At 35.5% G+C, this 25,461-nt stretch overlaps 1 protein-coding gene across 2 annotated transcripts in view; it reads right to left on the reverse strand.

Moving 5' to 3' along the window:
* Positions 1-1,160: 1,160 nt before the first annotated feature.
* Positions 1,161-25,461, reverse strand: part of CCDC50 (coiled-coil domain containing 50) — a 69,802-nt gene continuing 45,501 nt past the window's right edge. Inside the window, exons 6-12 of one of the 2 annotated variants that reach the window (XM_005545401.4) lie at positions 22,582-23,118; positions 17,882-17,997; positions 17,409-17,453; positions 17,208-17,312; positions 15,268-15,347; positions 9,926-10,032; positions 1,161-7,696 (exon numbers count right to left, since the gene is read on the reverse strand). In XM_005545401.4, coding sequence (XP_005545458.2) covers positions 7,677-7,696; positions 9,926-10,032; positions 15,268-15,347; positions 17,208-17,312; positions 17,409-17,453; positions 17,882-17,997; positions 22,582-23,118 — 1,010 coding nt within the window. In that variant the 3' untranslated portion in view covers positions 1,161-7,676. The remainder of the gene's footprint in view (positions 7,697-9,925; positions 10,033-15,267; positions 15,348-17,207; positions 17,313-17,408; positions 17,454-17,881; positions 17,998-22,581; positions 23,119-25,461) is intronic. The other variant, XM_015444923.3, reaches the window with a different exon arrangement.

A 25,461-nucleotide genomic window follows, 5' to 3' on the forward strand; every position in this document is an offset into this window, starting at 1 on the left:
AGTTTTGTGTTCGTTCATTTAAGAATGATACCCAAACACAATGGGGGGTGGGGGGGTTGGTCTTCCTGCCCTTGAAATGGAGGCAAAATTGTCTTGAAACTGTGACTCTAGGATTTGCAGTAGTCCAAAACCCTCTTAAAGGTTTCTCCAAATTTCTAAGGTGTGCGAGGTGGACGGTGGCTTCTTAGCTGCTTTAAGAAGGAACTTTCTAGTATGCTACCTCTTCACATGGCCACATGGCCACAGCCTGACAATCAGACTCAAATCATATTCCCCATAAACCACTCTATCACCTTGAGTACCTCTTACCACAGATTAAAGGGAGCTATTTTACTTGCATATTTAATTTTTTAATTGGCTTCTAGATGCATCAACTTTTTCCACTGGCAACTTTAGTATTTGAGATCAAAGGTTGAAATCAACATACCAATCTTCTTCAACCAAATAAAACAGTATCACCTGCACATCATTAGTACTACTCAAGATCTAGCAGAGACTACAGAAATCATTTAGATTCCCTGCTATATTTGCCATAGAGGAATCTGAGGCCTAGGGAATCTGCTCTAGGATGGCTAAATAGTGACATCTTTATAAATACATTTAGTAGTCATTGAAATTATTTTTTTTAACATACCTGATACATTTTTGCAGAATCATTTCCGACATCATGGCTATTCTATCAAACCAAATAAGATAACAAAATTCTTATGAAGGTAAAATATTGAATAAATCAGTTATTAAAAATATCCATTTTCTCAAAATACATTTAAGTGTCCACAAGGTGTCAGGTACAGCGCAGAGTTGTGCATGGGGTCTTTAATCACTGGAATTATTGTGTGAATACCCATTTACCTGTTTTTTTCTCCCAAATACATCAATCAAACCACCAAACACCATACACAAAACAAAGCTACTTCTCCAACCGATCCATACTTGGCAGTATTTATTGAGAATTTCAATACACCAGGCATCGTTATCATGTTATACATATTTATAGAAAGTGTATGGAAATGGAGTAAGAGAAAATTTTACTGTTATTAAACAGACCTATTAGGGTCATTTTGTAAAAAATAACAATCATAATAATACTTACGATTGCTATTTACGTAACTTTCCCTGAATGTTCTAAAGAAACAACAAAAACATGAGACAGAGACCACTGACTTAACAAATGGATGACTTTATTAAGAGAGAAGGACAAGATTGATATTTACCTTGGTCAAACCATCCAGGAAAACAAAGCACAAAGACTTAGAGAATACTTTGGTTTAAAAATTATTCATAATATCAATATTAAACTTGATGTTTAAAGAACCCAATGAGAAATATGGTGTAAAAAACAAACCATGAAAACACAAGCTTGCATAGATGAATTAATGTAGATGTACAATTGGCATTTAAAAGAGGAGGTTTGTGTTTTGAGAGTGCCTTAACGATTTGAACACCTGAACCTCCCAAGACACAGGAAGTCACCAGCACCACAATTCTCATTTTCCTCAATGAGGTCATGAGCAGGAACAACTTCTGCTGTATGGAGGTGAACTGAAAGAGACTCTGCTTCCATTGGCCTAGTCCAGATGGGTGTGTATATTCCCATCAGAACCCACCACTGGTCACCTTTAAGGCATCCACAAAATGTCCCTCACAGTTTCACTTAATGTCTAGATAGGCATGTAGTTTGAGGCAGTCTCTTTGTTTTCTGTCCTCACACAGGCAACTATATTCCATCAAGGTTCTGTTCAATTCCACGAAATAACTTTCAAAGCTGCATATTCTTCTGGGGCTTGGTTATAAATCCATGAGCATTTGGAATAACGATCCATTTGTTTTATAAACATATCCACATTCCAAATATCAAAGTGGCACTTACTAAAGAATCTGAAAGTGCCCAGGCAACGTGTAGTCTCTCTCTCAAGAGATCACTTTTCTAAATTATGAGACAAATGACAGCATCACCTCAGATTTCCTGAGCAACTTGATTTATATGAGCAAACTCTTGTACTTTTTAATTCAGCACCTTTTCAAAATAGGTGCTGGGATGGATTCTTCTTAGGGAAAACCCCATTACAGAGAATTCTCATTTTGGAGCATCACTTTTATATTCTATCTCCCCAGTGTATCCTCTCAATATTTATAACACTTTATGAAATAAATACTGGGTTGCCTGTAAGAAGAGAAAAATATAGCTCTTTCTGAGAAACAGCATTTGGCTTGCAGTTTACAGCAAGAGCTGAAATTAGAGACCATAGGGATTTCCAAGGCCAATTTGACCAGAAGTACAAAAATTCTGATGTCAAAAACCCTGTCGCCAAATTTAATAGCTAGAAATTATTTTAGCAATTATAGCCTGAAATCCAGCACGACAAAAATTTATCCCAATTCTGTATGTCATAGTATGTTCTCTTAGCTGTCTTCCCTTACTTGTTCTTACTCCTTGATCTTTTGTGAAGAAAATGTTGCTCAAACCCATCTTTCAATTTTTCTGTTCTTTATATAGGAACCTCAGCAATGAATAACAGGGCACTAAGTTACACAATTAATTCTGTCCTTATCTGAAATGCTGAAACCTGCACAGTGCTGGTTCCCTATGCTATGAAGTTACTCAAAAAGAGTAAAAACATTTTCTAGTTTGCTGAGAATGTACAAATGCATCTTAAACCTATTAAAATGTTACTAGGCAGTGTTCACATATGTATATGTAAGGGAAAGAGAATGGTTTTTAGAGCCACATATTTCTACAACTCAACATGAGTACTCACACGATTGTGTTAGCTTGTGGTATCAAATAGAATCACCACTCTGGTGTCTTTCTTATCACAGCAAAAGTTTTCCTGCTTTTCTCTTAAAAGTAATAAAATAGAAACACTCTTCACATTAGCAAATCTTCCATTTCAAGTAAATGTCTCTGTTTTGGTTTTCTCCTTTTTTTCTGTTAATGGTTAAGCACTTCAATACACAAGGGTGTTGGTGAAATTCTTACAAATAATCTGAATGTCTTCACTGCATAACAGAACCTTTGGAAGTATCTTCTATATCGTCACCATAGAAGACAGTCAACTCTCAATTACTCAAGAAGTGGCCACCTGGTATGAAGGATTTGGCCAGGAAATTCTCTCTCCTTCTACCAGTCTTTTTGGTCATGCCACTGTTTATTCAGAGGTTGACGGACAACATGAAATAAAATTATGTATTTATTGTGTTACAGATCAGCCATAAGTCAGTGGCAGAAAAGGTCCAAAGCTTCTGATGACAAGGATGCTTGGGGATCATCTGTGAATGTTAGATCTCAATGGAAAGTTGACTGTCAGTCACATAAAGGAAGTAACGTACACTGACATCGGTCAGAGTCAAACTAATTTAAGGCAGTACTGCTCCTCACAAACAGCGCTGGCATAAAGTGCAGGTCTCATTGTAAAAGTTACTCTGCAGTAGTAAGATTTTCTCAGTTTACTCCTTCTTTCTTGACTTCTCTAGAATTAAATTTCAGCATTTCTAATGACAGTTGTTAAATATCAGGAGCAACAATATCCTGACTCTTTCCTTTAATATTCTTACCTCTCACCATGGATAAAAGAGATTCTTCCACCAATAATTTGAATGACACTGTGCCCCATGCAGCATTAACAGGACAGTCTCCAGTTTGCTTCTACCTGCCCATATTACTTACCATGGGCTAAAAAGAAAAAAGTATTCTATCAACAGTAAGATAAGCAGATATGGCTTTAAGACTCACAGGCACCACCAGAAATGAGAAAATGGGACCATTTTATATAGTTCTCTATGAGCAGTAACAGACAAAGTAATTTAAAGATCTTTTTTCCTTTTTGCTGAAGCATGAGCTTTTGATTTTGTTATGATTGTTGCATCAGAATATGGCACTCAATATACAATGAAGTCTACCTTAGCACTCCCTACACAGATACCGTCTTCTCAAAAGGGAAAAGCCTTTGGCTACAAGTTCTATTCTATTATCAGTCCCTCAGAAGGCTGTTCACACAGAGATCTCACTCCTTATTAGGCTGAAGATTTTACAGCCAATCATCATAGTTATCTTTCAAGAAAATCATCACTGAATAATGAATCATCTCGGTACTCCCCAAAGTGATGTTTACACAAAGACAGGACATTAAAAATCTAGGACCTAAAATGTTAAACCACTTATGGGGTAAAATGAATGCACCATATTACAGTAGGTATTTCCAATCTGGCACAACACGAATTTCAGACAAGTTTTCACAGTACTAAAGAAAATTAATAATCAGTTAAAAGCTAATTATTTTTATACTGAAAAATTCTGAGTTTGAGGGAAAGTGATGAGCAACAGTCAGCAATGAATTCCCTCATCATCCAGCTCAGCTTCAGTACACATTAAAGAAAAGGAGGGTTAATGAATTGGGTCCAGAATTTTCTAGAGTGAGTTCAGTAAACACAAACACAAGGTCACACATTTTGGAATCTGTTGACCTAGATCCAAGCAGTCATTGCCATTCTAAAAAGGTTTTCCTCCTAAGAGCATCTATCCATATCTTTCTTTTCTAATTCAGCTATTTCTCTATCATCAGAACACCTAGGGTTAATTTTCATTTTCTGTTTTTGTAACTTATTGGTATGCTGCTGGTGGTTGTAAAGTAACTTGGGAAATAGCAATTCAATAGTATGCAAAGCCACTTTCTGAAAATCACAATGTTCCTTTAAATATATGTAAAGCAACTGTCCAGTCCCAAAATAAAATACTTATGTCTAATAAAATACGTATGTCTAACAGTGGTTTGAACGCAAAAGTCAAATATTTTTCAAGTCAAAACATTTAATTTGACTCTTATCTAACTTTACTTCCAAACAATGATTTATAAAATGTGGAGGAGAGTGGGTGTCTATGTCAAGCAGCCTTATGATAAGGCTCCATAACATATTGTGCTTATTCAACAATACAGGTGTTAATGAGGCCTGGCCTCCAAAGGACAAAGATACAGAAATAGAAAGGTTTTCCAAGGCCAGAAGTATTAGTTTACATCACAACATTAAAGCATAATACATTGTGGGCCTAAAAATTAAACTGCTTCCACATTTATATAAAAATGACCAAGTAAAAAGCAGAGAACACAGTGAAAAGTGTCTGGCAGTTCATTAAAATACACGAGTTGCTTCTATAGTCTCAAACATTATTACATTATTTGAATGAGAATGAGTAAGAGGATTTAACTGACTGAACTGCATTTCTATCTCCTTATTCATAGGGTAATAATTACTCTGATATTATTTAAAAAGTGTTTGCTTTACACAAAAATAAAATAAACATAAAATATTTTAAAATTGTAATCTTTTAAAAACCTTTAAAAAAAGTAACAAACTTTCAATAAAGATGTTGAATTAGCTATCACAAGGGAAATACCACCTTTGGTCACTTACTAAGACAGCTGAAACACTAGCATTCCGGGGAAGTGTTAAGTGGTATGAAATTTTTTTGAATAAAGTACCTCCAGTTAACATTTTACAGTAATAAATAACTGGATGAAGTACATGAGAGGCAAGAGAAATGCAGAATTTTTAAAGTAAAACTGATCATTGTATGAGATAGAAAAATAAATATTTATGAAATAAAAAATGGCAAATGATTTTGCCTAGTTATCAAATAAAAATACACTTTTTTTCCTTTAAAATTACAATAAAAAAACTTTGAAGGACATGAAACAAAATCACAGGGCAGATAAAGAAAAATATAGCATTACTATAAATAAACAAGGCCTAAGCTTTGGATATTGAAACCACTATCTGGAATTTGACTTAAGGCCAGGACCTTCCATTTTGTCTCCAACTTCCTTATTTAAATGGAGGTTTTTCTTTACCATAGCTATAAAAAGTCCTGTTATTTTCCTTTTCCTCCATTTCTCCAAAATAACTATATAACGAAGGGATGCAGATTATCTTTCTGATTAACATTTGCCCAACACTTAATTCAGATGATTTTACTTAAATTCCTGTAATACACAAAGTTTATGAAACTACAAATCTTTCTCAAAATGAGCTGCTTGAATATTGTCCAACTTTAAAGACTATCTGAAAAGATAAGGCAAACAGAAGGCAATTTCCAGTAGGAAAAAAATTAACATTTTTCTCTAGTGACCTATATATTTCTTTCCTAACAAAAGCCATATTGAAATGCCAAGAATTTCAGATTTACACAATGAAAAATAATAGCAAGTCAAGTTATATATGAAGGTGGGGGAGAGAGAGAGAGAGGGAGTACAAGTGAGCTTGATTGCCATTTGTCAGCTAAGCAGTATGGGAAAATAAATATGGCAGTAAGGTCAGCAGCTACACAAAGACTCAATTTCTTGAAGAGGGGCTTGAAGGTCTTGTACAAAATACAATCCCTTGAACAAAGGAATACTAATGTTTAAAACCAAATACTTGGCTGGCTGGATGCAGTGGCTTATACCTGTAATCCCGGCACCTTGGGAGGCCGAGGCAGGTGGATCACTTGAGGTCAGGAGTTTGAGACCAGCCTGGCCAACATGGTGAAATCCCCTCTCTACTAAAAATACAAAAATTAGCTGTGCGTGATGGCACACACCTGTAATCGCAGCTACTCTGGAGGCTGAGGCAGGGGAATTGCTCAAGCCCGGGAGGTGGAGGTTGCACTGAGTCAAGATTGCACCACTGCACTCCACCCTGGGTGACAGGGTGAGACTCCACCTCAAAAAAAAAAAAAAAAAAAAAAAAACTTGGGTAAATAACCACTTTATCAAATTCAACTTCAAGTTGAATTAATCTAATTATTGGTATGTAAACACAACATTATTGAGAGGTTATCAACAAATACAGATATGACTTTAAGCAAGAGAAAAACCTCAGTCTACAGCCAGAGAAGGATGGCATCATTACTTATGCAATCATCTTTCAATTCCATTTCCTTGGCTCTACAAGTAAATCAAAAACAAGAGATGGAATACAAAGATTTTCATATATCTGAGTTAAAATTTCAGAGAACTAAATTTTTGTCAATAAATACCAATAAATGGTCCATTGCCCAGGGGCTTCGGAAAGTCTTGCTACTGAGTCAAAAGCTGAGTAACTGTTAAAGAATGCTATCTAGGTCAATCTCCCCAGGAGGGCTGAGAAGGAATATGCAAAACCTCTATAGTCCATCTAGTCAGAATAACATATTTCAATTGCTTCAAGAGTTTCTTTTTTGAAAATACTTTATGGTAGTGATTTTCTTTTCCTAAAGAATACAAAAAGCAAAGCCTCTCTCCTTCAAAATATCATACACTAATGCAACAAAAAGCTATTTCCTATATTCTTTTATTCTGTGTTGCATCCAAACATTGTTTTACTTTAATCATTCATCTCCATAAAATTTGAATTGCTAATTAAAGCCTACTCCCTAGATACCAAATTCCATACCTAACAAAATGGCAGTTTACAGAGCTCTTAGATATATGCAGCATAGAGGTGGCCAATATTCAGAAGCTACATTTTCTTATACTGCCCAAGTGATTACAAATAACCAAAATATTTGAAATGATTTAAAAATTATTTATGGTCAGAAATACACTTGAGGATAAATCCCAGGAATGCAAACACAGGAGAAAAAAATAAGTGTAGAATTCATTCTGTATCACCCAGTAATATTTGCTATAGTGAGTCCATTTTCAAGGCAGATTCCTAGGTTTTTAATGCTTGTAATGAAAACCTGGGGAGGGGAAGAAAAAAGGAAACACAATTAAGGAAAAACCTTTGAAACTCAGACAGCTTCTTCTCCTTGCCCAAGTAAAATAACTTTATTTCTATACATTTCAAAAGGTACTTTATTCTTGATTGTGACGTATATATAGAATCAATGTGTTAGTTTAGTATTATGCATCAAATGTATGTCTAAGACAGTAAGGTCCCCCTCAAAAGGTGATACATGTAGTTTGAGAAAGAAAAATACGAGCTACTTTGTTAAATCGGGAACAGTGAAAATGCCACCAACTGATGGAAGCTGAGGTGGGATGTTTTGATGAAGATGTTTATAATGTCCAACTAACCTTATTTTTAAAATAATGTCTTTTATCTTCTTCTCAGTATGGGATGCAAGTCAGAATGGTGGGGAGGGAAGCTTTCTTAAAAATGCCAATGCTGGACAACCTCCATCCAGAGATTCTGATTTAAGTATTCTAGAGTATCATTTTTGCAATGGTATTTTTAAATAACAGCAGAAAATGTAATTTAAAGACATTTCGGGACATTATTATTAGACTTAGAAATGAATAATAACAGTATCACCTAAGTCTTCAAAAATCCTAACCAAAAAACGCATCAATTAATGAGATCTAATATATTTGCAAAGTCTACTGCACTCTGCAAACTTCTTTTACATATGTAATCTTTCATGATCCTGACAACTCTGACGCTTTCCATTTAGACTGCCTCCATTTTGTAGAGGAGGAAATCAATATAAGAAACTATCTCTTTCAGCATTTCATTTTACAACTCTCATAAATATGTACATAAGTGAACCCAGATCCTTGCAAGAGCAAATATAACCCAACTGTTCGTCTGTCAGAGGCATCTGAACCAGAGCAACTCCATCTTTAACAGTGGCTGGATAAAATAAGGCTGAGACCTGCTGGACTGCATTCCTAGGAGGTCAGACATTCTAGGTCACAGGATGAGATACGGGGTCAGCACAAGACACAGGTAATAAAGACTTTGCTGATAAAATAGGCTGTGGTAAAGAAGCTGGCCAAAATCAAGACGGTGACAAATTTGAACTTTGGTTGTCCTCACTGCTCATTATATGCTAACTATAATGCATTACCATGCTAAAAGACACTCCCACCAGAGCCATGACAGGTTACAGATGCCATGGGAACATCAGAAGTTACCCTATAAGGTCTATAAAGGGAAGGAACCCTCAGTTCCAGGATTTGCCCACCCCTTTCCCAGAAAACTCCTGAATAATACACCCCTTGTATTAATCAGCATATAATCAAATAACCATAAAAATGGGCAACCAGCAGCCCACACTGCTGCTCTGCCTATGGAGCAGCCATTCTTTATTCCTTTACTTTCTTAATAAACTTGCTTCTACCAGTTTACTCTATGGATTCCCCTAGAACTCTTTCTTACACGAGATCCAAGAACCTTCTCTTGGAATCTGAACCGGGACCCCTTTCTGGTAACACATTTTAAAGGTTTCATCCAGTTTAGATATCCCTATTTTTTCTTTATGCTTTGTTCCATTTTTCTTTTGCATAAAAGTTACGTGGGAGTTGTGCATGCATATTTTAAATCTAATTAATAAGAGTCATGGGCAGATAGGAAACAAGAGCCACTCTAGAAAATGCAGTCCTGCAGATCTAAATGGAGGTCACCATCACCCTTTAAGAATCTGATGAAAGAGCTGGGTGCGGTGGCTCATGCCTGTAATCCCAGCACTTTGGGAGGCCGAGGCAGAGGGATTACTTGAGTCTAGTCTGGGGTGACATGGTAAAACCTCATCTCTACAAAAAAAAAAACAACAGAAATTAGCCGAGCATGGTGGCACACGCCTGTAATCCCAGCTCCCTGGGAGGCTGAGATGGAAGGATGACTTGAACCCAGGTGGTGGAGGCTGCAGTGAGCTGAGACCATGCCACTGCGTTCCAGCGTCGGGGACAGAGTGAGACTCTTGTCTCAAAACACAAGTGAATCTGATGAAAGCTTCTAGAGGAAAATGTAAATAAACAGAATATCTTACATACAATTTAGAGTGTTCTGTTTTCTGTTTTTTGTCTTGTTACTGTTTTAATAAATGAGGAGTGCTACAGCAATGTGCTGAGAGAGTAACTTATTTTTGCACTCTAGTGGAACACAGAATTTGATTTTTCCACTACAACATGAGGCTTATAGTTTTTTAAAAAAAGATCCTAAACTTGACCATACACACTCTTCTTACCTTTATGAGAGGACTCTGATTTTGAGAAATGCCGTGTGGAACTCTGCTGGTTTGTAAAATGAGTGTAATCCAAATCTTCACCATCTGTCACGATAGGTGGTGGTGGCCTAAAAGAAAGCCAAAATTTAAAGGGGCATTCTAAGTAACGCTTACTATAACTCCACCTCTCATTGGATTGAAAGGTAAAAACATTTTCTTGCGAAATCAAAAGCCAAAATGCTTCAGAATTCACACTGTAGTTCTTGGACAGTTGCATGGCCTTGAATAAATTATTTATCTTCCCATTCCTTTGTTTTGAAGTCATAATTCAATAAAAACAAGTATCTCCTCAACAACTGACACATGTTAGGAACTGTGCTAGATAAACAAAGATTAGTATGATGTGACCACTGACATTTATAAGAAATAAACTTTGTTTTGGTGCATCTTCCCAAGTCAAAGAAAAAATAAGAATAAAGAACAGAAAAGAAGAAAATAATAAAGTCAGGGAAGAAAGGAAAGGAAAAAAAGAGAAGAGGGAAGGGTAGGAGGCAGAAAGGAGGGAGGAAACAGAAAAACAAAATTTCATGATCAAGGTTCCTTTATCCACTAGGTGGCAAAACAGATCTTAATATATTCGCAACTTCTATGTAATACACTTGTAAACAAAATAAAAAATAAAATTTTTACTACTCTAAACTTTTTATTAATTACTTAACATAGATTTATGCAAACATGTGGCACTGCAGCAGAAAACCTCTCATTCTTTATTTCCCAAAGGTGTACTCAAAGTTTGCACTAAAGGATAGCACCAGATTAAGATTTATCAAATATATAACCATACTGTAGGCCATTATGTATATTTATATGTAAAATCTAGAAGCCATAAGTATTTTGAGGTTTGTAAAGTTAAAATTGGTTTGGTACAACGGGCTCTGTCATGTAAAAATAAAAGCAAGTGTTTTCAAATTTTTTATCTTGTCCTCAAGCAATAAATCTTTCCCTGGGTATTCGGCATCCAGAAGAGGTCAGCATGGGATATAAAGTGGTACACGTGCTGAGGACTATGCTACAGGTTCTACACAGATTATCTCAATTAACTTTCAGGACAGGTCTACATGCTAACTATCACATACATATTTTAGAGTCAGATTAGGTTAGATGAGGTAAATAATCTGTCCATGTTCACACAGCTGTTAAGTGGCACACCCAGGCCTCAAACTCAACTGGATTTCAAAACCAGTGTTCTTACCTACTCTAGTATGCTCTACTACATACGTGTGTATTTTTATCAGGAGGAGCATCATCTGTATACAAGACTATATGTATATATGTGTATTTATATATACGCATTTGTATATTTTCACAAGTATACTTTCATAAGTATCTATACTTATACTTTCAAATATCATTTCATGCATTTGTTGTATACATATAAGTAATGGAAACAGTGAATAATACATTTTTCTAATTTTTATTTTTAAATCATTTGTTTACAAATATTGGAAATTAAATAGTGTTTTTCTTCAATACCTGATATTTATAACACTTATCTTTAAAAAACAATGTAAGACTTGGTAGAAAAATTGAGACAAATCAATCTGACTCTAGGATTAAAGAACTTAGCTTCAAAAAGCAAACAAGTGGCTTAAGAAGTGACTCAGGCCCAAGAAAACAGAGTTAGTAGTTAGAGTGACCCAGTCTGTTGCTCTCTCTTTTATTAATGTCATTAGGCAGTCAAAAATCAGGAAGCAGAAGTTGAGCGGGACTCACAAAAACAATCCATGATTATTGCCTCACCATCAACTCATCATCACGGAAAAGCATGCTAAAGTTATGAAACAAAGTACAAGATGCCCAGAAGTTTTCTAGCATGTCCATGTAAGGATAAACAAATCAATCTAGAATGGCTTCAGTGCTCTTAAGTATACTGTTCTGCTTAGTTTCGTGTTACACAGAGAACAAATCTTGCTGCCAGGAGTCCTACATCAAATTATTTTGTTATACCGGAGACAACTGTTAAGGGCTTATATATCCAAGTTAGAAAAATCTTATTAACCAACACTTTGTTGTATAGTTTATTGTATTAAGACTGCCTGTTTCCTACCTTTCTCATGAAATAATTTACATCTTTAACTTAGTGATATAGCCAAATACTTCATAATTCACTTCAAAATTCATTTAAGAAACCCTCCTAGACACTTAAACCAGGATGTCTCCCTATGTTCTTATCATCTTGTACTTTTCATCCATAGTACTTAACACAATCGTAATAGTTATTTGGATAATTATTTTTTTAAATTACAAACTCATGAGAACATGACAGAGTTCATTCTTGTTGACTGATGTGTACCCCAATTACGTGTGAGCAATTATTAGAATGCTCAATAAATACTGGATAAATGAAAAATGGGAGACAAATGTATTTCACATCCATAAGAATGCTTAAGGAATAAAATGAGATTTATAAAATATTTATTTTTTCTAAGGAAAAAATGTAAGTAGAATAACAATATTACCATTATAAAATCCTATAGTTAAAACAATTTGGAACACGGGTTGAAATTTTTTCCAGTTACAAGAGTTAGAATTCAGATTGCTAAGTGATCCTCTATTTCCTTAAAAACAGTAGAGAACTTCTTTCAATAGTGTTTTGTAGTTCTCCTCATAGAGATCTTTCACCTCCTTGGTCAGAAGTATTCCTAGGTATTCTGTGTGTGTGGTTATCGTAGATGGGACTGAGTTCTTGATTTGATTCTCAGCTTGAACCTTACTGGAATATAGAAATGCTACTGATTTTTGTACATGGATTTTGTTTCCTGAGACTATGCTTAAGTTGTTTATCAAGTCTAGGAGATCATAGATGACACAAATAAATGGAAAAGCACTCTATGCTCATGGGGTTGGAAGAATCTACATTGTTAAAATGTCCAGGTCAGGCACGGTGGCTCATGCCTGTAATTCCAGCACTTCGAAAGGCCACGGCAGGCAGATCACCTGAGGTCAGGAATTTAAGACCAGCTTTGCCAAGATGGTGAAACCCTTTCTCTACTAACTATACAAAAATTAGCTGGGCAAATAGCTAAGACATGGAATCAACCAAAATGCCCATCAACAGTTAATTAAAGAAAATGTGGTATATATACACTATAGAACACTACACAGCCATAAAAAAGAATGAAATCATATCGTCTGCTGCAACATGGATGCTTCTGGAGGGCATTATTCTATGTGAATTAACACAGAAACAGAAAACTAAATATTGCATGTTCTTACTTATAAGTGGGAGCTAAATCCTGGGTTCACATGGACTTAAAGATGTGGATAATAGACATTGGGAACTCCAAAAGGAGGGAGGGAGGCAAGGGCTGAAAAACTTCCTACTGGGTACTCTGTTCACTATCTGGGTGACAAAGTCAAAACTACAAACCTCAGTACCACACAATATACCCTTGTAACAAACCTACACATGTATCCCCAGAATCTAAAATAAAAATGGCAATTTTTGAAAAATAATAACAAAAGTTAAACACACATACACAAAGAGTAGAAAATTCTGTAACAGACAAAGAAATTGGATTGTTGACCATAAGTATTACAAACTGTACATGAGAATTTGTTTCTCCTCTACTACTACTATTACCACACTTCAGTAATAAACATCTTGACCTAGGAAGTGCCATGTTTTTCAATCCTTGAAACCAACTCTTTCTGTATAGCTAGCTAGCTAAACTTTCCCACCATGATTAAATGTCAAAGAGGAAAACCACAGATTCTAACCAGAAAGCATACATTCTGATATTAGTTGTGCAAGGTATCTACATATGCAAGATATATAAGCTTTAACGTTCAATAATGAAAACACAGGTTTCATAAAATTCTTACTTTTTTTTTTTGTCATATATACAATCCTTCTAAAATGACATTTAAAGACAAATGTTCCTCTAAGATAAAAACAAAAATTTCTATTCTACTAGCTGTAAGTCACTTTTCATTCACTTATAATAGTCATTTTTAATACAGGATCATTTGATTATTCACTCTTTCAGTATGCCAAATATTTCTGAAGTATGTATTACATTCCAAAAACTCATTTTCAGACTTTAATAAACTTTCTTAAGAAATCATCCAATACTGTTCCATCATATATGCTGTCAATGGTATTACTATTCTAAAGAGACCAAGGATTTGAAGACGGCAGAATCAGCCTAAAGAAGATTTAAATTCATTTGACTAAAAAAAAGGATAATAATCCAGATGTATTTACTTAGTGAGAACAGATTAGCTGCTGCTGCTTTAATTGGATACTTTGGGAATGTACTAACCCTACAGAGTTCTAAAAAAATGTTTGGTGTGTGCTTAACCAAAAGCTACAAAAGAAAGATTTTATATAACTAGACAGAATATGCCACTATTGTTCTCAGAGCAATACAAACCCAATGTAATTTTCTGAAGGGTTATCTTCTGAAAGCAAATGAGTTTTAAAATAGAGGATGACTTTTTAAGGACACTAAATACATTCACTTGAAGGAAACAAGTCTAGGAACTTCAGTGTGGGCATGAGTAGCAACAACAGTGTCAATTATTCAATGAAATAAACGTTGTAAGAATTGATAAATAATAATCAAGAATAAAATTCAAATTTGAATAATTCAGAGTTTTCAAAATGTTAAATTGTTACTTTTTTGTCTTGTTTTTAACAGTTCTTCACATTCCAATCATGATTTCCTTAGAAAGGTAACAAAAAGCAATTAAAAAAAAAAAAAGAGGTTACTTCCCCAGAGACTTAAATGTTGACAACGTGAGATAGAAAGACAGCATCTGCTCCATAACTATGACGCATGACTGTTTGAGATAAATCAGAAAGTATGTACACCATAGCCACACCTATCTGCCAAGCAGGATTTAGACAGTCTGCAAGGATTCAAGATTTTGTCAAGGGCACTGGGACTCAGAAAGAAAGGAGTTTGAGCATGTACAAATGTCACACACACACATCGGTGTGGCTATGAAACCCGGTAAAAATTTACAACTCGAAATTTTTATTTAGGAAAAAAAACGACTCTCATTCCCCAAGCTGAAAGCATAAATTCAGTGAATGTAGAGGTAAGAATCAGTCCTAACAAAAAGTACATCCTTCCTTATCCACCCCAACTTTTGTAAAATCCTGATTTGATGTGCACAACTCAATTTAAGACTGGAAATAAAGTTTGAAAAACAACTCTGAACATCTTGACACTACCTCACAAATGCAGACTTTTGGATCTCCTCTCCAAAAAACATACACTCTTCTTAGGCAACTGACATATCCTTACTCACCCCAAAGTCAACTTCCTCATTTTCCTTTTCAGGTGTCATCTTACCGTGCTGGCCTTTCATTCTTAGAACGGTGAGGTTCATCACTCTCTTTCGACTTTGAATATGCTGCTTTAGCTGCTTTGGGCTATGGACAAAAATACAAACAAACCAACAAAAAATCACAAACACACATCCAGCCCAGATTCATCAAAGGGAATAACATACACAATCCAGAATCATCAAAGGGAAAGATGAAGTTTAGAAAATACGTTTATCATGCCAAGCTCTTCCTCAGTAATTTCAGATTAATTATATTTACTTGAGCAACATAATATATTTATATATATAGCCACTCCAGAGGTAAAAAACTTATAGCTGCAAAGGTATGCTTTGGGCTTACATGGAAGGTGTATTTAGCCCACTCATCTGACAGCCTTGGTCAGAGCAGCCAGAAGAATGGGCTAAACACACAGGAACATGCTTCCCTAGATGGGTGTGCTCGGCCACTGATTATGAACATAATAGCTACACGGTAACTGACAAGAACCAGTGGACGCCCAGTCTACGGAATCCAGGTTTGTGCACTCGAACTTCTTTCCGCACACCTGTCTTAGGCTGATATCCAGCCAGTAAACTAAGGCACATTCAAGTCAACTTTTCCAAGAGAGGAACTGTATCAGTACCAGTTATAAAATAAAAATTACAGAAGTCATGATACTTGCTAGAGATGTGGCCACTGCCCTCTGACACACTTGATTTATAATCCTTAAATACTTAACCTTTCCTAGTTAAGGTAGCAAAGAATCTGAGTAACTCCTGGGCAATTATTTGTGGCTTAATTTATTTAACAGAAGTATTTGGGAATCCTTGACTAAAACAGTATGTTAGAAAAAATCCTGAATTACTGAGTTAGTTAAAAGAGAGAGCTAAATATAAATAATTAATATGAGAATAATACGTTCATTGTTTTGAGACTAACACTTGGGTGAGCAACAGGAAAGAGTACAGCAATACTATTAGCAGGGTTTCTACACCTTCTTTTTCCTCACAACCATTACTGAGACTGTGAGGTGGGACCAGAAGCCCAATGGAGGAATTGGTTCAAGAGAGACCGGTGCTAAACACCAACTGTATCAGGAATACACAACCTAGGTTTCATTCTTCTGGGCCTAAACTCCCTCCCTAAAAACCCTGTATTGTACAAATTCTCTCCCTATTCCTCCACTCTTTTTCCACCTAGCTTGACCATCTATTTGTTAGCTGTTTACGCTTTGTCTTCCTCTGTACATTTTACACTACTATCAGAGAAATGTCTTTGTCTTTCCATGGAGGTCCAAAGTGTTGCCCTGTGCACTGTCACTGATGAATAAAGCCTGCTAAACTGGAACTTGCAACTACCACAGCAGAATGAATTGCAGTAACTGCTTATTTTGTCTACAGTTTCTGATTAATGAGGGGAAAGATAACAGTCAAACTCATTCTAGATAGGTCTTGCACTGTGACATAAATAATAATTGTGGTGATAAGTATGTATCTTTCAGTCTGCCACAAACCATGTTACTTCAAAGGAAAGAGAAACGGGTACATGATAGAGATGAAAGATAATGTAAGCACAAAGAAAATAGAGACGGGAAGAGAAGTTCATTGTGGAAAATATGAAAGCATGTGAAAATATGAAAGCATGTGAAAATGCTACATTCTTCTATAATCAAAGTACTGTATATGAAAACTAAGACTGTTCATGACCAGAAGCACTTGCATTTCAGTCAGTCTTAAAGGGAACAGAATGAGTTTTCAATCTTAGCAGTAATTTTTTACATATTTTCAAAAATTCAGAGATTTTTCATGCTGATGGAACCTTCACAGATCAGATTCACATATGCAATACAGATCATTTATATATCCATATATCCTAACTATATTTGCAGAGCTTAACTTAAAAGCAGAGTCCCCTTTTCATTTCTAATGTTATTTCTAATTAGAAAACAAACAAAACACACTCTACCTTCCACTCAGGGTCTTGCTTTCTTTTGTCCAAAGATGGTTTCTCCCGCTCCTTGGCTTTTTTGTAAGCTTTCTTTTCTTCAGCCATTAGAAGTCGAGCGATTTCCTAAACAAAACACAGTGAATATCATTAACTGCAGAGTTGCAGAAAGAAATATACTAGGATATTTCCAAAGAATATCAGCTAAACTCATTAACTTACTTCATCCTGAGCTACTTGAGCGGCTCTCATGTCCACCTGGGTAGCCTATGATATCAAAAATACAAAAACAAAGAATTTAATTGGAGTCTATGTTGTGCATTTTCAATATCCTGTACAAATCAAGCTGGTTTATGAAACTAATTGTGACACACGTTCCTGAGGTTGATAATCAGTTGGTAGGCTTTCACCAACCAGAGTAGGAACTCTAGATTTTATGAAATCCTACAGCAGGTTCATGGAGAACTATCGTGGAGATGGAGAGATGGAGTTATGGACTTCATTGTTAATGCTTACTCACTAAGCAAAACTGGATACTTTATTCGTATTGTCTTGATTTTTCCACTCATTAAAAAAAAAAAAGATTTCTCAATTGACAGAGGACTATTAATATAATTTCAAGATGGACTAAATTCACACACACGAAAAACAATACCCATCAATATATCTAAACTTTTGCCTTCAACTTTGCTCACCAAGAGTTCTTCTTCTTGTAGTTTTCTGGCAATTTCAGCATCATACCATTCCTGATCCCTGTGGGTCGTTCGTGACGGAGCAGGTACAGTTTCTTTCGTCACTCTTGGCTTAATTCCTTAAAAAAAAAAAAAAAAAAAAACTCAATGTAATAAAACAACTGAGGATGTTTTCTGAAAAGTTATGAATTTAAGATAAAGGACATTTTCTTTAACAGCTAACAATGACCATAAGACCTCCACTCCAGAATTCAGGGTGCGGCGCATTAAAAATATTTTTGCCTTAGGAATGGAAGTGGCAATGTAGACAATGCATGCATTTAAACAAAGATATCTAACCAAGCCTGCCTGGTAAAAAGTCCACTCTCACACAGTTTCTGCAACAGCAGAAAATTATCTAAGAAGTTGCAAGTGAGGCCCCGGAAAAACACAAAGTGAAAAAAAAAAAGTCATTGAAAACAAAAAGAATTTAAAGACAAGCAAATTACAGAGTCAGAGTTTAAAAGAGGCTACACTGTCAAGGCTGGAGGAGAGGAGAGGCTTCTATTTATCTCAGTCTGCAAACTTACTACTTCAGAGGGAGCAGAAACAGCAGCACCTGGTAGTCACGTGATAATACCTGTTAGACAAGCAGTGGCCCTGCCATGGCTTTTGCTCTGAGAGTAAATAAACCCACTCACTTTAGATCTTCCCCACAGCTTTGATCAGACTGATGGCACTGTGACATCTTAGGGAAATATAACATCAGAGCTATATTGAGAGCACAATGATCAGAGTTCTATTCCAATTTATTCCTATAAAGCAATTCTGGCCTTAAAATTTTACTCGACAGTGTGAGTCTATTATATTTAGAATAAAAATTTTGAACACAGTGAACAAGATTATTCATCTGAAACAGTTCATTTCAGTAAATTAACTATTCAGAGGACAAAGAAAATGTACTCCTGATTGTCTCTTTATGCCAGTGGTTGTCAACCAGGGCTATATATTTAAATCACATGAGGGTGCTTTGAATACATATAAAAACATTTGCCCCAACCCCACAGATTCTAAATTAAGTACCCTGGGTGTGCCCTGTCCTTGGGTAAGTTTGTTTTAAAACTCCCCAGTTGATTCTTACTAGCAATTAATATTGGCATCACCTGTTTAGTGTATTATATCCATTAAAATTACTGTAAATTAAAATGCTTTTTGTCAAAATCCCTCACCACACTTGACTCACTTGCTATTAATTTAAAAAAAAAAAATACAAGCAAACACTGGGCAAATGATGAGAATGTAAGCATTTTGTGAAGCCTATCTTTGTACAACTTTCAACCTGGCTTCTGTGGCTTCAGAAGCCACAGACTCATACACATCTGTATTTCCTTCAAAGACTAGTAAACATGGCTTTCTTAGCTTCAGACCTAATAGAACCTGATTGCAGAGACCACTTCAAAGCATCTCTAGAACCACTGAGTCTTATGCTGGGCTGGGCTTAATGTAGATTTCTGAGTGGTTTGGGACAGCAAAAACAACAACAACAACAACAAAAAACAGTGGCATAGTCCCAAGAGTGGACCATCTGAAATAGAATATAAATCTCCCTGAGTTATTTAGCTTAATCATAACTAGGAAGGCAGATTTCAGAGAAAATGAAATTAGATATGGAACTCAGTACTGGGCAATGTCAGTGGACAAATAGTCTGCTATATATACCATGTTCCAATGTATAGAAAAAATGATGTTTCAATAAGCAGCCCAAAGCTTAATTAAGGATGACGGAACATGCCTAGCTCCTTCACTTTTGTCATCCAGGGAAATAATACAGTGGGATGTGCTCAAATTTCAAGAGACCAAATTTTCTCCACTATTACGCCTTCTTAAGTACACCACAGAATTAGCCAAGAAGATTTTTCACTTTCAATGTTATTAAAGACACATTGTTTTAAATTCTACCAAAGGCAATATTCCATTGAATAGTCTAATTCAGTTTGACAGGGTGATAACACTATAACCTCTGGCAGTTAAAAAGAGAATGATGACTCAGTAAGAGTCAGAATCTGAGGTAATATCTCTCAGTTGCAAATATTTAGAGGGGAAACGGTTTATTTAAACCCTTGATGTATCATTGGAATGTGTAAATCTCATTAAGTAGAAAATCCCCACAGCTTGGAATACTAAATTTCTGCATTGTCAGGATGTCCATTCTCTGCAGTGTCCTCTGGACCCAAGGTGATAAAAATTTTTGTAAGGATATAGAAAAAGAACTCACAGAGAAGTGTAAGGCCATCAGTAAAGAAAACAAAGATGTCTAAATTTTTTTTAATGTAATTAATGAAGGAAATTAACAGACTAGCTTCCGTCATCTCAGTATCCTAAACAGACTCTGGAAACTAGCTTTCAAAAAAGTGGGTGAGTGGTATTTTCAAGTTCCATATATATCTTAATTTAACACTTCCTTGTTTTTTTTCCATTCATCATCCTTCAGTTGGAGAACACAAGAACATCCCTAAATGAACACAAAACTTCAGCCTTAAATAAATTTACAGAATAAAATTGTTTAAAGTACTGATATTCAAGATAAATTTATTCTGAGCTTGGAATAAGGTAAAATGATAGATTCTTTTTGATATCATGTAAGAGTATTTGTAATAAGCCAGTCTGACATTTAGGGAATGCCACAGTATATCTGACTAACAATTCACAGCGGAAAAGTGCACATATTTTATGGCCCTATGAGTTGAGAAGTTAACCTGCAGAAAATGAGAACTTATACTCCAACAGAGAAGTAACTCTGAAAGGTTAGGTACACCTATTGCCCTGTAGATAGTTATCTTATACTTAATTTAAAATTTCATTTTGCACTCCCTTTCAACTGATTCTATTAATGCTGCTCCGCAAATGCTCTTAGAACCAGCTGCTTGTCATCCTACTAGTTTCTTCGTTATTAAGTTAAATGTAACTTTGGCTTGTCCTAACAACTTTAAGAATTGTGCTTTTACAACAGCAAGAATAGATGCCACTGCCTAGTAATTATATTTTAATGTAATCCTCTGACCTGTTTTCCAGGAAGTTACAAAATCAAATGCCTACAGAGGCTAGAAAGGTAAAATGTAAAAAGCAAGCTGAATATAAAATGATAGAAATAAAGCAGCTCATGTTGTAGCCATTTTAATATCTGCCTAGTAACACGGTTTTTTAATCCCTTGTGGTGGCAAAATAAAACACAAAACAAAACATTTGCAATTCTAGTAGTGGAGCCTGTGAGTCAGTGTTTAGTGTCATGCTTCCTAAGTCTACTTAAAATATCCTGGAGCATAACTAAAAGCCATAAAGCCTAACTAGCCCTCAGAGCACTCCTGAAAGTCAGATTCACAGAAGCAGAAACGTAGAGGTCAGCATATCACCATTCTTCCTCCATACTTCCCCCACGCCTCTGGAATCCCAAAATGTCTTTCCAAACCTGAAAATGGTGTAATTTCCTCATAAACCTACTCAAGATAGATTATATCACACTTTCCTCTATTTTTCCACAGCTCTTTGTGCCTCCCTAACAAAGTGTATCTAGTTTGGAATTGTTTACAAAGCCATCTTTTTGGCTGAAATCCAAGCACAAAGCCGAAGACAAGGATATTTGCAGCAGCTACTCAGAATGGCTTCTGGAACTAAATTTTAATTTTCTGCATAAGCAAGTCCTTTAATAAGAAATAACATGACAGGAAAAACCAACTTAACCTGAATCCACAACCTAGAAACAAGTTCTCTGACCACAGATAGGGCTCGACTGGCTCCTTGGTACTATGATTCCTAGTGTTACAGCCACATGGAAAATACCACCTCAGCAGTTTATAGAAAACAGAGCCATTACTGTGTCAATGATGAACTTCAGAGTTAAGCCTCAGTGGTGCCAGAAATTTGAGATTTATCTATAATATTTACCTCATTCTTACATAGGTACCAATAACTTACCTGTATTGGTACTTTAGAACACCAACTGTAGAGTTAGAGCTGGAGAAAGTTAGAGCATAAAAAGTAACTTAATGCAGTGACTTTAAACTAAGTTCCTAAGAATCCACCTCCATGTCTAAAGCATGTCCAAACTGCCAGGCCTTACTCCAGAGATGATAATATATGTGAAACCCAGAAATTTCCATTTTTAGTTGACAGCTGATTCTGATGAAAATGAACTGAGGCATATTATTTGAAAAACACTTTCTTAGAAGACTGCCTATCCAATTCATCGTTTTACAAATGAGAATTTGTAAAATTCTCAATGAGGCCTAAAAAATAAGAGTATTTCCGGCTCTATCGGCCTTTTGGTTAGACAAACACTATCAAGACAGGCTCATCAGCTCTTCTGGGTTCACTGAAGTAAAACCAGAAATTCGGGAGTTTTGATTTGGTGTCAGAATCTCTGATACACAGTCTCAGTAAATGAAGAACCACATCTGGAATGGGTACCTCTAATAGAGCCTGGGCCTGGAATAACTCTCCAAGGAATCAGTGCATTCTCACAGAAGGAAAAAGTGACAAATGTGTTCCTTCTTCTTACATATCTGAGATTAAGTGTATACCTTTTACAATATGTTGCTCTAGGATTTATTTCAAAGTCATGAGCACAAACTGGAGAGAAAGGAAGGCTGCTTAAGATACTTATTAAATTCATTGGTTTGTAGTTATATACATGATACCAGGACTTCATCGAGACTGTCCTCTATTACCTGGGTCATGGAGGTGGAGCTGCTCCTCACTCTCTGCACTCTCTGAGAATGGAGGAGTCCTGGGCCTGTGTCTCCTTTTTCTGTGCTCACCTTGCCCATGGTCCCTCCCATATACAACTTCCTTGCAGTGAAGCCCTGCTTTTTGTGAGGACTTGGGTGAAAGTCGATCTTGGTGTCGAGACTGTTTTTCCCAATTTCGAGTCTGATGGTTATTCTTAGTCTCCCAGTCATCACATTCAGTGCTCAGAAACACTTCACCACTGATTGTGGGAAGCAGAGGTCTCCGGGGCCTCTCCTGAGTGGACCGTTTCCTTTCATGCTGCTCATTGTTAATTTGGGGCTTGTCCCTCTCTTTGCCAGAGCTAGAGGATGACAGGGATCTCTCTGATGAACGATGTTGTTCTGGCTCTTCCAAGTTCTCCAGTGGATGTTCTGGTTTCTCTTTCTTCTGCTTCACAGTCTTTCCATCTCTTTGGAGTCTACAAGGTCTTGAGAATCCAGAACCCAATTCCCTGGCCCTCCTTGACCCTGGTTGGTCTGAGTGGAGGCAGAGGGATGTGAAAAATAAAAATGCAGATTAATTTAATGAGAGTATGAACTCATTACACAGGGGAGAGTCTGGGCCCCAGTTTAAGGTACTTTAAAAATGGAGAAAACTGCTTTTCCAACTTAACAAATTGAGAAGAGGGGATGAGCATTACTGAAACAGTTCATGCATACCTAAAGAATTCTGGGTATACAGTCAAAATGGTAAGAAACTAAGATTAAGTGAAACAAATGTGAAAGAAGAGCCTGATCATGATTAGGTAGAGCTAACAACACTTTAATATTTGCCAATAACAAAATTATAGCCATTAAACATTAAGTTCTATTTATAAACCAATTTGAAACTAATATAGAGTAAAAAGAGGTTGAGAAATCTTGTAAAACAAACAAATTAAGCTTTGTAATTTCAGACAGAGGCTTTCAAATATTCTTACTGGAAATGTCAATAAACTGTATCAGAATATTGCTAGTTTCTCTTGAGTTCAGAGGAATGATCCACAGATTTTTATATTCCTCCATCTGTCCACTTTATGTGGCCAAAGCAAACATACCCAATCACTTCAGAAAATAGCCCTCTATTACAGTTCCACGTAAAAGAGGGTCAAGTAGATGAGAATTTTAAGTGAGTACATGACCCTGTTATCTTCAGATAACTGTTATCAATCTTAGTTGAAACTTGGCAAAGGAAAAAAATTCAAAGGGTTGCTTTGATGGAATATATAAAAAGGAGTTGCTTCCTAAATACATTTCAAAAAACTGTATTATTTGTATAAAAATACAATATATGCTAAGTATATGTCCCCAAATTTAACATAAACTTCAAAAACAGCACAAATATAGTGCTTTTTCAGGTCGTTTTTAGGCACAAGTATAATGTGAAAACAAAGGCAGCAAATTCATATGCACTTTACAAGAATATACTGATTTAACATTTTCTAAAACTTTTACTACGTTTTAGAAATAAAAAAAAAATCCCAATTCCATGGAAAATTGCTCTGATAGCTAAGATTTCGTGATGGCATTAACCACTCGCTGAACTGCATCAAAGAGCTGCCGTAAGTTGATGAGATATAAAGAAAGTAAAAAACTATATGTTTTCCTTTAAACTGTTTCATTTGATATTAATCTGTTAAAGGAATACAGCAAGAAAGAGACATGTGCTAAATGTACCAATGATGTAAGTTTCCATTAAAAACCTCAAATTGTTTCCTCTTGAGCTTTCCAGAAGAAAAGAAAGCTTGCTTCCAAAGACAATACTAAATTAAAATCTGTTTTCTAAACAGTCTGTACAAGTATTTATCTTCATCATTTATGGTTTATATTTTACATAAAATCAAAAGCAAAACAGAAGAATTACCCAGTGATAAAAAAAAATTACCTGCTCTTTTAAATAAACTATTATTTTAAGTCTATCATGACAACATGAGAATCAAGTGACTACTGCTGTAAAGTTATATAATACAGACCAGCTACTTAATGACCACATCCAGGGAACAATGGTTTACAGTGCTAATAAAAATGGGCTCACTCACGAGTTGCACAAGTGAAGCCTACCTTCCAGCTCAAAAGAAACAAAAAGAAATGGGTTTTGACATGAATTTGTGATGTTATGATTTTTAATTCCTTCTAAATAGTTAATTGATATTCATAGTTTTACTTTTAGGAAATAAGTTGCAGAATTATTACAGAGCTGTTACTACATTTTTACAGAGCTGACTGGAAAAAATTTATTCTCTAATAATAAATTTGTTGTGACAGCTTTAAATCTTGGAAAGAAAAAGATGAGGTGAGGAATCTATCTGAATGCTTTAAAACCTCATACAGTTGAGGACTGAGACTTGTTTCTTGAGACCAAGTTATTTGGCAAATATAACTTACTCCCTCACTGCCAAAACATATATAGGTATTATGTATTGGCATATACATAATACATATATACACACACACAAAATATATTTATACACATATAGATCTGCATTTTATATGTGTGCCTCCATGTTTGGCTTTCAAAACAAGAGATATATACAAAATATTACATTATACACATATAACACTGATATATGTATAAACGATAAGTACTTTACCAAAATTGCATTATTTGATCTTCTTAACATGCAAATGAAGGATTTACTTTTATAATCTCCATTTTATTTAGTACATAACTTCATTAAAATTAATATTGTTCTAAGGAGGGGATAGGACTTGAACCACAGTCTTATGACTCCAAAGACCATGACTTAAAAAAAAAAAAAAAAAAATCACTAATATGACTTCAGTAAGAGGCTTTGAAAGAAAAACATGGATTCACTAATAAATAATATATGTCATTTAAGA

The sequence above is a fragment of the Macaca fascicularis genome, chromosome 2 (genome assembly GCF_037993035.2).
Source record: "Macaca fascicularis isolate 582-1 chromosome 2, T2T-MFA8v1.1".
NCBI classification, from domain to species: Eukaryota; Metazoa; Chordata; class Mammalia; order Primates; family Cercopithecidae; genus Macaca; species Macaca fascicularis.